This window comes from Peromyscus leucopus, chromosome 12 (genome assembly GCF_004664715.2).
Source record: "Peromyscus leucopus breed LL Stock chromosome 12, UCI_PerLeu_2.1, whole genome shotgun sequence".
In the NCBI taxonomy this organism is placed as follows: domain Eukaryota; kingdom Metazoa; phylum Chordata; class Mammalia; order Rodentia; family Cricetidae; genus Peromyscus; species Peromyscus leucopus.
The window spans coordinates 51317698-51334218 of record NC_051073.1 but is presented as its reverse complement, the minus strand read 5'-3'; the positions used below and the strand labels follow the sequence as shown (position 1 = coordinate 51334218).

The 16521-nt window shown below is 38.6% G+C and overlaps 1 protein-coding gene across 1 annotated transcript; it reads left to right on the top strand.

The window, feature by feature from the left end:
- The first annotated feature begins 2954 nt into the window (after positions 1-2954).
- On the top strand, positions 2955-15937 carry LOC114695009 (cell surface glycoprotein CD200 receptor 2-like). The gene is made up of 6 exons (XM_037209740.1): positions 2955-3181; positions 7055-7153; positions 10573-10890; positions 10998-11246; positions 14473-14587; positions 14927-15937. The coding sequence occupies exons 1-6, from the start codon at positions 3118-3120 to the stop codon at positions 14931-14933; spliced, it is 852 nt and encodes a 283-aa protein (XP_037065635.1). The 5' UTR covers positions 2955-3117; the 3' UTR covers positions 14934-15937.
- Positions 15938-16521: the final 584 nt, after the last annotated feature.

Sequence of the window (16521 nt, the reverse complement as noted above, 5' to 3'; positions counted from 1 at the left end):
TATCCAAATCATGAGGAAGATGGAATATCTTGTCATCAAACAAAGCTTCCAGTATTGGGATTGGGTTACATCTATTTGAGCCATTGGCCAAAGGGGCCGCATGAAACTCCCTCAACAACCTAAGCTGTTGCCAAGACAATAGGTTGCTCTTCATAAACTGACAGCAAGGCCCCACTGTTGAAGATAACACCCACACAACTAATTAAATATAGAGAGATTGAGCTGGTGCCTGTGTAGAGCCTTCACTCCTACATTCTAGTGTCTTTGTTATGGGAAGGCACTCCGTAGCTACCAAAAGAGAACTGTAAACACCAATCCAGGCACAAAACTTTTGATCTACAATCTCTCTTGTCTGCAAAATATGCTAGGGCATTGGTGGTACAAAGCTTGTGGGGTAAGCAATAAATGTCTGATTTGACTCAAGGCCCAGTCCACCAGATGGAACCCATACCTGACACTGCTTGGGTGACCAAGAACCAGACTAGCTAGCCCACAGACCTAGGGTAAAACCAAATACTACTAGTCTAAGAAAAGTAAAAATGAAATGACTCCAAATGATATTCTGCTATGCTCATAGATCACAGCCTTATCCAGGAATCATCTGAGACAATTCCTTATGCCACAGAGGGGTAAAATACAGAAACCCACATCCAGACTTTATACACACACACACACACACACACACACACACACACACACACAGAGAGAGAGAGAGAGAGACAGAGACAGAGACAGAGACAGAGACAGAGAAACAGAGAGACAGACAGAGAGACAGAGAGACAGAGAGACAGAGAAAGAGCCACACAGAGAAAGAAACCTTAGAACACACAGCTCACAGCTCTAAATGGAATGTCTTCATCAAATCCCTCCCCTCAGAGCTCAGAGATTCCTGCCTTTTAGTAAGAAGAAAGCATGTAAAAAATCAGAAGCGATGGAGGACACCAGGAGAACAAGCCTTCTAAATCAGCTCATATGACCTTACAGAGACCGAAGTAGCAAGCACAAGGCCTACAGGAGTCTGCACCAGGTCTTCTGTGTATATATTATCGCTTTCAGGTTAGTATTTCTACGTGAATCCTGAATATGTGAACCAGTAGGTCTCTAATTCTTGTGCCTTCTCTTGGGGCTCTTCCTCCTGTTGATTTGCCTTGTCCAACTTCAATGAGATATTTTTTGTTTTATCTTATTGTATTTTACTTTGTTGTTTTTTGTTGTTAAGTGTTAGAAATGTGTTCTTTTCTCCTGCGAGACAGAAAGGGAGTGGATCTGGATGGGAGATGGGGTGTGGAGGAACTGGGGAGAGTAGAGGAAAAAGAAAATGTACTCAGGATATACTGTATGAGAAAAGAACCTTTATCTATCTATCTATCTATCTATCTATCTATCTATCTATCTATCTATCTATCTATCTATCTATCTATCTATCTATCATCTATCTCTATCTATCTATCTATCTATCTATCTATCTATCTATCTATCTATCTATCTATCTATCTATCTACCTATCATCTATCTATTCATCTGTCTTTCATCTATCTACCTACCTATCTATCATCTATCATCTATTTATTTTTAGTTTTGCAAGACAGGGTTTCACTGTGTAGCCCTAGCCCTCACCATCTTGGAACTCTCTGTAGACCAGTCTGGCCTGGAACTCAGAGATTCACCTGCTGGGATTAAAGACATGTGTCACCCCTGCCTAGCTGATCCTATTTTTAATTAAAGGAGAAAAATAATATCCTAAAGACAAACATGCCAAGGAATTTGTGAGGTTATTCAAACTAAACAACCTTGGAGACCTACCCTCCACCTCTACCCTTTGCTTTTCACACATGAACCATCCCTACAGATCCAGCTTGCTGTTTCCCTGCTGTTGGGCACAAGGTCTTTGTGACCCTGAATAGCAGCTTTCTCTTTCTTGGACTTGTAAGTGAAGTTCTGCCTTTTGTCTCTAAGTGCCTTTGTGCTGTGGTTTGTCATCACAGGACTCTAAATTTTCTAATACAGGAAGGAAGAACCCGGTCTTTGCCTGCTTTCTAGTTTCTGGGGCTTGATGACAATCTTTGTTGGTTCTTAACTTGTAGAGAAAACACACCTTTGTCTTTGCCTTGTGTTCACATGAACATTTCTCTTTATGCTTGGTTATGCCCATTCTTCTTTTCAAATAACAGTTACACTAGACAAGGGCCCAACCTATTCCAACCCTATATAATTTCATTTTAACTAATTATAGATGAAATAACTTCATTTACAAATAAGGCCACATTCTCAGGTATTGTTACACAATTTTAAAATTCAAAGGAGGCAACAGACAAACAAGTTAATCCATGACAGGAAGTATTTATTTTAAGTCACACTATCCATAACATTTATTTGTAGGTATGTATCTAAGAAAATGGATGCCATAGAGATCAAAAAGCATGTGCAAATCAAGTATTCTCATAGAATCTTTATATATGTTAGTTACCAAATAGAGCAATTCAGATTCACGGAGAAGCTAATGAATGAATTATGATATATTCCTTGGTAAGTCCAAACCAGCACACAGGGATGAACTCAGTAAAGCATTTCATTTATATGGAGTTCAGTAACTAATAAAATGAGCAAATAGTGATAGATGTTAGAGCTGTGTTTGCTTTGTGAGAAGGAAAACCAAGGAACAGCATGTCGGGAACTTTGAGTAGCAAAATGTCAGCACCTTGGTTTGGAAATGTTTGCAAATGCTTGTTGAAGTTCATGTAGATGTACAGATTCATCAGCTGTATACACAATATTTGCTCATTTTCCTGTATATGATTTATCCTTTTAAAAACATTGCTTTAAAAGGGGAATTGTAATAAAGTGTATCTTAATGTTTGAATATCGTGAGAAAATAAATGAGTTAAGGTTTGACTTCTTTCTTTATGACTCAGCATGCATCACTGCCGCATTTCCTCTGGACACTTAATCTTCCTGCAGCATGTAGAATGGAGACGAAGATAAAGATAGGTGAATGAGGAAGAAAAGTCAACCTTAAATTTGGTGAACCAAGCACAAGCAGAGTTGACGTCGAGGGACAGCTCACTGAGTCCATCCAGGGATTTATAGTGACTTGTGTTTAAGTAGAAACTACTCCAGATGAATGCTTTCAGGAGGACTTTGACTTTGGGGTTACTGATCTCTATCACTATTCTGGTGCCGGGTAAGTGTGACATTCTGAGGTTTCTAGGAAATGAAACCATTCTTCAGCTAAATTTGGACTATGATAATCCTCCTTCCTTAACCTTCTGACCCCTGGGATTACAGGCATATACATTTTTGCAGGCTAACAAGACAACTTTAACACTCTACAGGTTACTTTTAAGCTGATTATATTTAATAAGCAGGTTTTCTACAAATATTATAGCAAAGAGATTATTCTATTAGTCATTACCAAGAATTTGAAGATGAGTGATGGCCTAAAAAGAAATGTTTTAGTAGATTTCTAGCTTATCCCATCTTTAAGGTTGACATGTACCAAAAAAAGAAAGAAAAAGAAAAGAAAAGGAAGGAAGGGAGAGAGAGGGAGAGAGAGAGAGAGAGAGAGAGAGAGAGAGAGAGAGAGAGAGAGAGAGAGAGAGAGAGGAAGGAAGGAAGAAAGAAAGAAAGAAAGAAAGAAAGAAAGAAAGAAAGAAAGAAAGAAAGAGAGAAAGAGAGAAAGAGAGAAAGAAAGAGAGAAAAGAAGTTCTGAGAAGGGAAGCAGTGGGATCCAGAGTAAAGTGTTGGTACTGAACTTAGGCAGGAAGGGACCATCCTCCATTACTGTAAGGGAAAGAGGGACAAGGTGGCCTGGAAGCAGGTCAGCTCATGGACTGGTGTCCTAGTTATGGAGTCTTAAGCATTTGAAGTAAAGCTATTGGAAGTTACTAATGGAAGGAGCAGGACAAGATAAGGACCAGAGTCCATGAAATACCACTACAAAGATGGGACAGGCCAGCCTGCTGGCTGAGGTGGTAGAACTCTTGTCTTAGTTCTGTTTCAGGAGAACCACAGTTCCTAAGAAGACTGACCAATGTGAAAGTAAATTGATTTTTCTTCAAATACAAAAATACAAGTTTATCTCCTACTCCTTCAAAATATATAAAAAGATAAAAATATTAGATCCAGTACGTCATTAGTAATCAATTAAGGAAGCCTGACAGGCCTTTATATGAAATTAATTTAAACTTCTTTAATTTTTAAAAAGTATATATGTATGTATTTAATGTGTATGTGTGTGTGTGTGTGTGTGTGTGTGTGTGTGTGTGTGTGTCCATGCCATAGCATTTGTGTGGGTGTTTCTCTCTCTCTCTTTTTTTTTTATGTTGGTTCCAGGGTTGAGACTCTGACTTGATCGCATAAGTCTTTACCTGTTGATCTATCTTGCTGGCACCTAACCTTCGCAAATGTAAAGATTTGTTTTGTGACCCAGCAAATAATCGCTTTGATTAACATACCTAGAGCACTTGAAAAATATGTATTATTACATTAGAACTGTTTTACAAATGTCTCTTTGGTCACTATAATTGATACTTTTATTAATAAATTCTATGTCTATACTACTTTCTAAAGTTCAGATTATTCTATTCATTTCTGAGGAAGATGTGTTACAACCTCCATCTATGATCGTGAAACCGTCTATGTGTCTTTTTAATTTAAATTTTGCTTTGTGTGGTTTGAAGCTCTGTTACTAGTTATATACTTCATCATGACAATAAACATTGTACAATTTCAAATGTTTCTACTAACATTCTTTGTTTCTGAAGAATTTTTCTGTTATTTATATAGACTGTAGTTCCTTTCTTCCCTTCTCCTCCTCTCTTCCCCTTCCCTCCCCCAATGTTTCTCTTTGTGTAAATTTGGGCATATTGGGTCATTCAAAGATTTTGTCTGTTTCATCTAGATTATCAAATTTCTTGACATAGAATTCTTCATAGTAGTCTCCACTATTCTTTTAATGTCTGTTGGAATTCAAGTAATGTTGCTTCTGTTATTTGATGAAGCTGACACATATTTTGTGATTCCTCCCCCTTAATTTGGCTAATTGATTAATTTTCATAACTCTTCTGGCTAGTTGATGGTCAGCTTTACTGATCCCTTTAAAGAATCAGCTTTAGTTTGCTGGTTTTCTCTGTTCTCCCGTGTCCACTGATTCTGACTCTAATTTCTCTTCTGCTTATTTTGTATTTGATGTGTTCTTGTTTTTCTAGTTTCTGGAAGCTGGAGTTTAAATGATTGATTTTTAGATGTTTTTTCTTATCTCACAAAAGCAGTCAAGGCTAAAACTTTCCCTTTAAGCACTGCTTTTTAGTATTCTACAAGTTTCAATAATTTCTATTTTTACTTAGTTCAAACTACTTAAAAATTTTCCTTGAGTTCTTATTTCACTAAATTGTTATTTCAAAATGATATGACATCATCTCCAAACTACTTGTGGGGTCCATTTACTGTTATTGATGTCAATTCCAATATAGTTGAGGAATAGTCATGGTATGACTCCATTCTTTAAAATGTGTTAATATGTTGGGCTGGAGAGATGGATCAGTGGTTCACAGCATGGGCTGCTCTTTCAGAGAACTTGGGTTTGATTCCCAGTATGTACATGGTGGCTCAAAATATTTGTGACTCCAGTTCCAGGGGATCTAATGTCCTCTTCTGGCTTCCGAGGGCACCAGGCATGTAAGTGGTGCACATAGATACATACAAGCAATATACTCACACACATAATATAAGTCAAAAATTTGTAATATGTGTATTATGGCTCAGGACATAGTCTATGTTCATGAAAGCTCCACATGAGGTTGGAGAAAATATGTATTCTACTATAGGAAGTTGTCTCCAAAGACATAAATAATATTGACCTGGTAACAGAGTTGTTACATTCAGTTATGCCTTGCCTGGACTTGTACCTATTGTTCGTTTCTTCCTTTCTGATAGAGGGATGTTGAAATCTCTAACCTAAATAAGTGTATTTACCTTTCAGCAGTTTGTAACAGGTTTTGCTTCTTAACTCTCTGTTGTTAGTTACATACAAGGGATTTGCTCTTAGAGGAGACTTGATGGTGTATCTTTCTACAATGCCCATCTTTGTCCTTGATATCTTTTCTTGAACTCAAATTTTCTCTATTTAAAATTAATATAATTAGACTCCACATTTTGTTTACTGTTAGCATAGAACTTGAAATTCATCTTCCATCACACTCATACATCTGAGAATGGAAGAGGAATGGTTTCTCATAGACAGAATTTCCAACAAGAGTAGAAAGGGTGTAGAGTTCTGTGTAGCAGTATGTCCACTAAAGTAGCAGAGGCCATGACCTCATTGTTTTCCTAGAGTAGAAAATAAGTATGCTGTAACTGCAAAGATCAACAAAATCTGAGTTATTGCCATAATGCATAGACCAGGACTATTCTGATTGTTAAGTATTCTACAGAATGCAAAAGAGGTAATGGCCAACTGGAATCTTGAGCTATGGAACTAGAAGTCAAAGTAGATATGAATTCTCATTTTAATTCTTTGTATTTCTGTTTTATTTTTTCTTTTTGTCCTCCTGTTACAAAGTAGGAAATATCAAGGAGGAAGGAAAATAATGGAAAATCATTTTAAATCCTGATTCTAAATTCACTGAAAGCTCTATATTTTCTAGGTAAGATACTTACCATATGATCAAAAAAAATTAGTTAGAGTGAGGTATATTGAGAAAGTTTATCAGATCATCTTGGATGAGGACATTCACACTAACTTAAGTGATGCTTGGGGACATGATTAGGACATGAAGAAAGGAAGGGTCCTCTTGAAAAATACTGTTGGTCCAATGAGTTGTCTTATGAATGAAAGACTATTAATTAATACCTCAAGAATGTGAATTTCAAGATATTTATATACTTTCATACTCAGATGTTATAATATCTAATGTTCTATAGTGCTTTTTGGTGAGTAATTTTACTTAAGGTTAATGGTAATCTATCGTGTTGAATAAGACTTTGTTGAGCAAGAAGGTTTTTACTCTATATGAACATATAAAATAGATTTTCTCTTCTTTAAATATTTTTTCAGATTCAAGTTGTTCAATTAAGGGTCATCATCAGGAGCAATGGTTTTATCCAGTGCCAGAGCCATGGGATGATGAGCATGAGGGGCCACGTTTCTATCAGGGTAATATTATTTCTTATGTAGTAGCCATCATTGAGTAGTTAGATGGAGAGTGGATTTTGGGTAGAAAAGTACCTGGTACCCTGAGTGCAGTATTCCAGCCTTTCTCTTAGTAGGAGCATCTAGAGGTGTAAGTGCTGTGTTGTAACAGGTCCTGAGTAAGTGACTGCTAGCTGTTTCCCAAACAATGAGCATCCTTGTTTTCCTCTAAGCCTTTGTAAACTTGCAGTGATGGGAAGACCATGGGTATCTTAGTTACTGTTCTGTTGCTGTGAAGAGATGCCATGACCAAGGCAACTCTTATAAAAGAAAGCATTTAATTGATGACTTGCTTACAGTTTCAGAAGTTTAGCCCAATATCATCAGGTTGGGGCCATGGTGGCACTCATGGTACTGGAGAAGTAACTGACAAATACATCCTGATCCACAGGCTGAGAAATTGATAGAGATATAGATAGATAGATAGATAGATAGATAGATAGATAGATAGATAGATACATACATACATACATACATACATACATACACACACACAGGGAGAGAGAGAGAGAGAGAGAGAGAGAGAGAGAGAGAGAGAGAGAGAGAGAGAGAGAGAGACACAGATTGGGCCTGGCAAGGATTTTGAAACTTCAAAGCCCACTCCTGATGACACATGTCCTCCAACAAGGCCACACCCACTCTAACAAAGGCACACCTCCTACTTCTTCTAATCTTTTCCAACAGTTCCACTCCCTTGTGATTTAGCATCCAGATACATGAGCCTATGGGGGCCATTCCTATTCAAATCACCCCCAATGGATTTAAAGTCCCCCTTATTCACCCTGACTATAATTAAAAAGAAACTTGATTACTCATGACTGACTATTAAAAACAATGCTTTTAAGTTGAAGCTCTTTTAGCATCAAATACAGGTTCAGTAAAGAAACCAAAACAAAATATCAATATATGTATCAGTTTATCCAAATAACTTAAGTTTAACAAACTTAGCAAATACAAGGAGACTAGACAACATTCTTAAGCCTGAATATACCTTGGGTAAGGAGAAACATTTTTAAGTAAAAGATTAAGATAATCTTTTTGGTTCTTTTACTTAGAGCCTTAGATGATTTCTTTGACCCTACCTTTGGCAGCATATACATAGCCTGTCTGTTTTATTTTATTATGGCTGGTGTTTCCGGTGATCATCACCTGACACCAGCGATTTTTAAAACTGCTAAGGTCCACCATTGTAACCAACTCTTTTTGGAACTTTAGTCCTGTCATATATTTTTAAACCTCAGCTGTTTTCTATGATTCTTTTATGTTTTTAAAATCATTATCATTTTACATGGGTAAATCTTAAATTATAAAGTTTAGCTGCCAGAGCAAGGTATATTCCTGTATAAAAGCATTGATGTGCAGCTTTAATATTTATCAAATATCTTATTTATTAAACATGTTGTTATCTATTTAAATTTTTTAGAAACTTGCTGTTGAACACTTGGTAAAGACATAAGTACTTAGGTGTTTACATATATATTATATATATATATAATATATATTATATAAACAATAATTACTTGCATATATACACACGGTTGGATGCAAGTTACATTCATACACACATACAGTTAAAACTTGCTTACATTTCCAAGTCATATACCTGTCCATATACACACATAAGCAGTTTGCAGAATCATTAGCCATTTTTAAGATGAAAACCAACCAGAATTAACTTTCAAATTCAGTATTTGCAGGTACAAGAAACCATAACAGTTTACTGACTTTTTATAACCTTTTATATCAAAGTCTTTCTTGTGACTCCCCTCAGTAATCTAGAATATACTGTAAAGTTATAATATTTTAAACAAGAACAGAAATACATGCATATATCATAACAAGAATAAATCTAAATTTGCATCAGCACTGTACCACAGACAAGAAACTGTTGGTTAGCCTCATATAGGGAGTGACATTCTTGGAGCCAGACTCTAATCAGCTTTTAGCCCCTGGGCAGGTCTTGGGAGCCCCACCCAACAGCATGGGAGATGAAGAGAATGGGAAGGCATGTACCATGCTGTTAATCTCAGATTTTCAAGTACATGAGAGCGGCAGACTGAAAGTGACTCCATGCCCTGGCTGGGCCCACAGGCCTGTAGGCCGTTCCTCAGCTGTGACCCTGGAAGGGCAGTTAGTTCTCCACCAGCCCCCAAACTCTGAGCTCCTTGAGGCTCCAGCTGGCTCCCGCCAGTTCTGCCCCGATGCTCACAGGCTGCCTAGCCCTCTCAGTGGTACCCTGGGTCCGCGAAGTAGCAGCTGTGCAGCCGCTGCCTGTGCTCTGCTCAAAGAGAGAGCAAGGAAGCAATGGGGGAGTTTGGTTAGTCTGCGCCAGTATTGGGTTTGGCCGTCCCCCAAGCAGAGAGGAAAAACCTGTGACGTCCCAGTGTGAAAATCTTTTTACCTTAGCCAAATTGGTGGGATGTCTACCTGCCCCTTTGAGACGCGCCGGGAGAATCTGGCAGTCAGGGCAAGTCAAAGGGAAGGCTTCAGCGGGAACACGAATCCCACCCACCAGCAGGAGTGTGAGTCCCGCTGCAGCTGTGACTGGGATAGTTGCAAGTGCTCCAGGAAGGACCACTGTGACCTTTGTGTAAACTCCACTCCTGCCCTGATACCCCCCTTGAGGTTTTGGGAAGAATGTGCATGCAGATGTGACTGTACCCACTCTGTGATCACCCTGTGATCTGGCCATGAAATTGTATGGGAATTGTAATCTTATGGCTTTTGTGGGTTTTTTTTTTCTTTAAAAGTACCCATGTGATTGCAATAGGCATGACTCTTGCTCTCTGGAGCTGAGTTTGCCCGACTGTACAGCTGCAACAATAAACCTTGTGCTGTTGCATCAACTGGATTGGAGTCTGGGTTCTTGGGGCGCCCACTTGAGACCCTAGATTTTGGGGTCTAACACATATGATTGAGTATTCCATTTTGTTTCCCAAGGAGCATGAATTGTATGATGACACCAATATTGTCTACCATCAAAAAAATAGACTTAGAACACTATTTTTGTAATTTAATGTAATTTTATTGTGCTTTTATTTCTGGTTTACTTGATCTTAGCTCAAAGACTGAGAAGCAAGTGTCTGTCTCTAGATAGCAGAACTGTTATGTTAACTTCAAATGCCTTACAATACACACCGATTCACCAAAATGTATATAAGAGGATACAATTAGTTAGTATTTGAATTTGTTTAAAAAATAATGCATATTTTTGTGAATTGTAATTTATTAATTGCACAGTTTTTAGGGTACAATTGCCAGAACAGAAGATACTCAACTAATACAACATTATGTAATCTACTATAGGTAAATCAAACATAACAAGTCCTTTATTAATGCCACCCTCTGTTTGTCTCTGTCTCTCTCTGTCTCTCTGTGTCCAGTTAATGTTACAGAGCCTGTACAGATGGGTACAAAGGCTCTGTTTGGCTGCCCTCCTGTTCCACTGTCAAAAGTAATATTAATAACATGGGTAATAATCCCCAGAGGCCAGCCTCCTTGCATAATATCCTTCAAAGTAGAAACCAAGGAGACCAATGAAACCAACTGTGTGGACAGGAGAATCACCTGGGCCTCCACACCTGACCAGAGTCCTGATCTTCAGATCAGTGCAGTGACCCTCGATCATGATGGGCATTATTCATGTCAGATAACAACATCTGATGGGAATTTCTATGCAAGATGGGACCTCCAAGTGCTAGGTAAGCAACAAGTTGACCTACTGGTGTTTTTCACTGGATTTTAGATGGAAATGAATCCTTTTGTAATTTGTGACACAACTGAATTTTTTCCCCTTTGATCTCCACAGTCCCCCCTGCAGTAACCCTGTCTCCAGGGAAAAGCAGAACTGCAGTTTGTGAGGCAACTGCAGGTAAGCCAGCTGCACAGATCTCCTGGACTCCAGATGGGGACTGTAAAACTATGAATGAATCACACAGCAATGGCACCGTGACTGTCAGGAGCACATGCCAGTGGGATCAGAGCAATGTATCTGCTGTGTTCTGCATTGTCACCCATTCAAATGGTAGCACGATTCTGTCCATAGAACTGAATCAAGGTGAGTACTTGATTTTTCTTTAAAGAAGAAATAACTGATATTTAACTTATTCTTCCATGAAAGATAAATATTTGAAGTTCATCCTGTTTGTGAAAAATGAGGCCAAAAGCCACTTAAGGAGGTAAAGAGGAAAGTCAAGACAAATCAAGCAGAAGCTTACTAGCTATTTAAACTCATACTGTTATTTATATCTCTCTGTCTTCTTTCTATCTATCTATCTATCTATCTATCTATCTATCTATCATCTATCTATCTATCTATCTATTTATCTACCTATCTACCTATCATCTATCTATCTATCTATCTATCTATCTATCTATCTATCATCTATCCATCCATCCATCCATCCATCTATCTATATACCTACCTATCTATCTCACCTGCCCAGGGATTGATGCCATCCAATTGGTGTTCTTGAGTGGCTTTAAGCTGTGTTAAGTAGACAGTTAAGCTAACTAGGACAATAGTCCCACTTCAGATATTAGTAACAAGTTTTCAGTTATCTGTCTCCTGAAGTTTTTATAAACTAACTATAATTTCAGGATGTTTCTGCAATCTGTGTATCAGGTTCAATGATTTGGTAGAATGGTTCAGAACTGAGGATGCGCTTTGTTTACTATTACTGGTTTATTATAAGGATTGCAACATGGGGACAGACAAACAGAAGAGATTCATAGGGCCCTCTATGGAGGAAGGGGCATAGAGCTTCATGCTATCTCAAAGATGTCTGTTCTTCTAATTCCCCAAAGAAGCTTTTCAAACAGTGTTGTTTATGATTGCTAATAAGATTTTGTTACACGGTCATGATGACTAATCATGGATCATTTGGGATGAACTCAATCTCTAGCCACTCTTCCTTCACAGGAGGTTCAGTGGTGAAGATGGTGGTAGTGTCTGGCTAAAAGTCCCAACTCTCTAATCACAATTCAGCCTTTCTTGTGATGGAATCCACCATGAAGCTCTCTAAGAGCTTCTGGACACCTGTCATTTTACTGGCATACCAAATATATTTTTATTATGGTGACAATTTTTTTAGGAGCTGTGTTCCAGAAGATGAACAAAGACCATCTATGTATTTTTTTTAATTAAATTAATTTATTTTTGTTTTTTGAGATAGGGTCTCTTTAGATAGTTTTGGCTGTCCTAGAACTCACTAGGTAGACCAGACAGGCCTTGAACTCACAAAGATCCACTTGCTTCTGCCTCTTCAGTGCTGGGTTTAAGGCATGTGCCACCATATGGGCTTTGTATTTCTCATTGTACCTCAAATAGCTACTTTTCTGCCCCACGATATAAAAGCTCTTCAAGAGTAAGAACAGTGTTTTCCAATTCTGCATTTCCTAAGTCTGACACATCACCTAACATAAACATCTGTAATTAGGCTCTGGTCATCATAGATCTGATCTCCACATGTCCCTTTTTTGTACTCCAAACATGATTCAGGTTACTTCATTCTCAGATGATTTTTTTCAAGTTGTTCCTTTTCTCTGAGATGTTCTTCTCCCCTAACATCTTTCATCTAGCAGGCCAGCTAGGCACTTTCCTAATCCCATCTCTCCAGGACCTAGAGCTAGTGGCGAGTAACCTTTCTGTCTTCAGATGTTTAGAACTTGTCATCCTCACTTAGCACTGTTTGATGTCTAGTAGTCTTTTAGGACAACTCTGACAACAAAACAATCTCAGTGAGTTATCAACAACAAAAAAAAGACACCAAGTTAATGGGATAACCAAGTGGGGTGTGGATCTGGTAGGAGTAAGGAGGAGGAGTTATAGGTAAACATGATCAAAGTACATTGTATGAAATTCTCAAAGAAAATTTTTAAATAAAAAATAATACCTTTCAAAAGGCTAAGATTTGCATGGGATGCACTTCAGACAGAGGACTCAGAGGATCTAAGCTGGATTTGACCTGAAAACCTCCTCCCTGAGGATTAACTTTCATAGTCACCAAAGGTGTGAAAACTACCTCAATAGGGAAGCAACTGGTAGTACCACCTAAGTATGAAGATTATGAACCACAACAATGACCAGCAAGGCTGTTCCCTAAGGTTCAATAATGGCAATAATATCTTGGCAGCAGCCAATAGCTGTCTAATTATATTCAAGGTCCACTCAACAAGAGAAAAATCATGCCTGGTACTGGAAACCTAGCCAACTACTCAAGGTTAGTAAGGCCATTTGTCTTAGAGATGAACCTACTACAGCCCTTCATTAAACCAGCATAATATCTATCTAAATTCTATATACCCTTATGTCCACCAATAAGTGTGGCTCTTAACTCTTACCAAAGAAGCTTTTTTATGTAACAGACAGAAACCAATACAGAACTCCACAAATGGTCAAAATGCAGAGAACACTGATCATGTGATGTCCAGCCCCCATGGATACATCTACAACACAATTCCTACACCTAATGCTCAGGGAGCATTGTAGAAGAGGAGGCAGAAAAATTAGAAGAGCCATAGGACAAGAATATCTACTATAATAATTGTGTCTCCTGGAAAAGACTGGGAAGCTTCAGGCATGAAACTTCAGTTATATACTGCCTAAACAAGACCTGAACAAGTAAACCAGCAACAGATCTGCAGACATGGAAGGGAGACTCTCATGAGGCCTCACCCTTAGACAAAGAACTATAGTTAACTAAAGGGTACTGAGAAGGGGGGAAGTAGTCTTCCATCAGGAAAGGCCCACTAATCCATTATCTAATACCAAGTGGTCAGTCATGAAATCATGTACCTGCAAACAACACTGAATGGACTCAGTAGACTGTATTTACACATTAAATATAAATATGCAACAATAACAATTTAGAAGGGGCTAGGAATTTGAAGGGAGCATTGGGAAGTGGGGACAAATGGAAGAGGTTGGAGGAAGAAAGAAGAATGGATGGAAATGATGCAATTAAATTTTCAAAAAAATAGTTTGCATGGAAACTTTTCATTATATAACTGGGAAGCATTAACAAGAGTCAGTATATGTTTATTCACTTTTGCATTTGTTAATGCCTATCAAGCATAAAATCTGGACTTGATTTATAAACTTGATCCAGAAATAATAATATATATGAATGTTACTAGAATTATAATTGGTAAGGTTTTCTGATTTTGACATTCTCTAAAAGTTTAGGAATACTGTAAGTGATTCTAAAGATGCTTGCCTCTAATTTATTGATTGGAACTATTATTGAACTGACCTGAATTTTTACCCTTGCCTGTATTTAAAGGTGTCACCAGCTCTCTGCATTCCTTGCTGACCATTCTCTATGTGAAACTTTCCCTTTTGGGGATTATTTTGCTCTTCATGGGATTTGCTTTCTTCCAGAAGAGAAATTACTTCAGGTAGGAACACAAAACTAAAATGTTGAGCCTCATTAGAAAGAAAACATTGTCATGAGTTTGAGCTCACAGTGGACTGGGAAAGTCTGTTATATGGCCCCATCAAGGTTGTTCCCTCAGCCCTTCTTCAGCATCAGACTATTTTAAACAATGGAGCCCAGAGCTCTGACAAAAGGTCTGCCTTGCTGCAGTTCTGACTGAGCAGGGACTTAGCTGGCCCTCTCTTTTAGGAATCAGTGGTAGAAATGAAGTTTTGGAACTTTATGAGTTTATTGACAAGTTTCCTGACTTGTGTGAGTTTCTGTTCATTCCTGCTTAATTGTATTTTTCATTTATTTCTAGAAAATGAAAATCTAGATTTCTGAAGCCTATTGGTCTGATGACACAATACAAGAAAGCAGCCATTTGCAGTTACCTTTCTAGTTGACACCCAGCATACCTGCTCCTAATGTTTCCATGTGTGCTACAAGTCCTGTGACAGCTGGCAGTCATGCAGTATGAATACACAGGCAAAAGCTTGGTGCTTACCATCTCATGTGCTATTAATTACCATGCACTCTCTCCTGTCTCTGCTTCTCAGGCCAAAGAAGAAGACAGCTTAGCAAAAGATGAACAATGCTGGGTGGATTTCTTCCACCCAAGTCCTCCCAGAAAGGCTTCCATCAACTTCCTATTTGTTGGTTCATTTTACATGATCATAAATATTGCACTGTCAGATACCGTGAGAGCAACACCTTCAAGTCAGCCACTAGCTGGTCTTCTTTCCTTGCTTGCTTGCTACCAAATAGCTGGACAGTTGCCTTTTATACTAAAATTTGAATACATGACTAGGAGCCATGTTTTTTAGTAGTATCTCTGTACTTTAGTAGAGGTTTAAAGTTGAACCCAGAGAAGGCACTGCCAGTGTCATGGAGGTAACACTGAAATCCCCTTACTGTTTAGAGCCCCAGTGTCTCAATTCCCTTTGCTGTCTGCATGGTGACTCACAGGGGTTGGGATGGATCAGTGAGGGTAAGGGTTAGACACTGGTGATCCCTAGTAACTGTAAACTAAGACCTTGTCTTCACTTGATACAGACAGTAATCCTATAATAAAAATATATATTCTTAGTTAAAAGAACTATTTCTTGGATAAAGTATCAAGTGACTGGTGTATTTCTTTTATTTTTAGTAAAAGTCTATGGAGAAAATAAATGCACGATACTAGGGGATACCTGGATGGTAGCCTCAAGTGGTTCTTTAAAGGTTTGAGTCTTGTCTATTGCACACTCTAATATAGTTGATTGCTGTGGATATTGCTCTATATAAATAAAACACTGATGGCCAGTGACCAGGCAGGAAGTAGGTTGCCAGGCAGGAAGTAGGTGGGACAAGGAGAGAGGAGAATTCTGGGAAGCGGAAGGCTGAGAGGAGAGACACTGTAGCCACCGCCAGGACAAGCAGCATGTAAAGACTCCGGTAAGCCACCAGCCACGTGGCAAGATATAGATTTATAGAAATGGGTTAATTTAAGATAAAAGAACAGTTAGCAAGAAGCCTGCCACGGCCATACAGTTTGTAAGCAATATAAGTCTCTGTGTTTACTTGGTTGGGTCTGAGCGGCTGTGGGACTGGCGGGTGACAAAGATTTGTCCTGACTGTGGGCCAGGCAGGAAAACTCTAGCTACAGTTGATCAGGCTAGAACAGAGGATAAATATTTGGATTAATCTATGAAGTCTATTAATGATCAAAGATTTCCTTTGGGGATAAATTCACAACCATGGGAGATTTATTGTAGGGTCCAGGAAAGCTGAGCTATGGTCCATGCTGAATGGCTTGGTCCAAGATCTCAGCATCCAGAACCATGAGGTAGCCAAGAGGGGCCAGCATACATGTATCCCAGGTCTTATGGGTCCCCCGTGGCCACACACCAGAGGCTGGTACCTCAAGGTCATAGG

What these genes read in the sequence shown, in the direction of transcription:
- LOC114695009 (XM_037209740.1), top strand. Translation starts at nt 3,118, where the DNA reads ATGAATGCTTTCAGGAGGACTTTGACTTTGGGGTTACTGATCTCTATC. An exon ending in TATCACTATTCTGGTGCCGG is followed by an intron (nt 3,182 to 7,054) that starts GTAAGTGTGACA and finishes ATATTTTTTCAG; the next exon opens with ATTCAAGTTGTTCAATTAAG. An exon ending in ATGGGACCTCCAAGTGCTAG is followed by an intron (nt 10,891 to 10,997) that starts GTAAGCAACAAG and finishes TGATCTCCACAG; the next exon opens with TCCCCCCTGCAGTAACCCTG.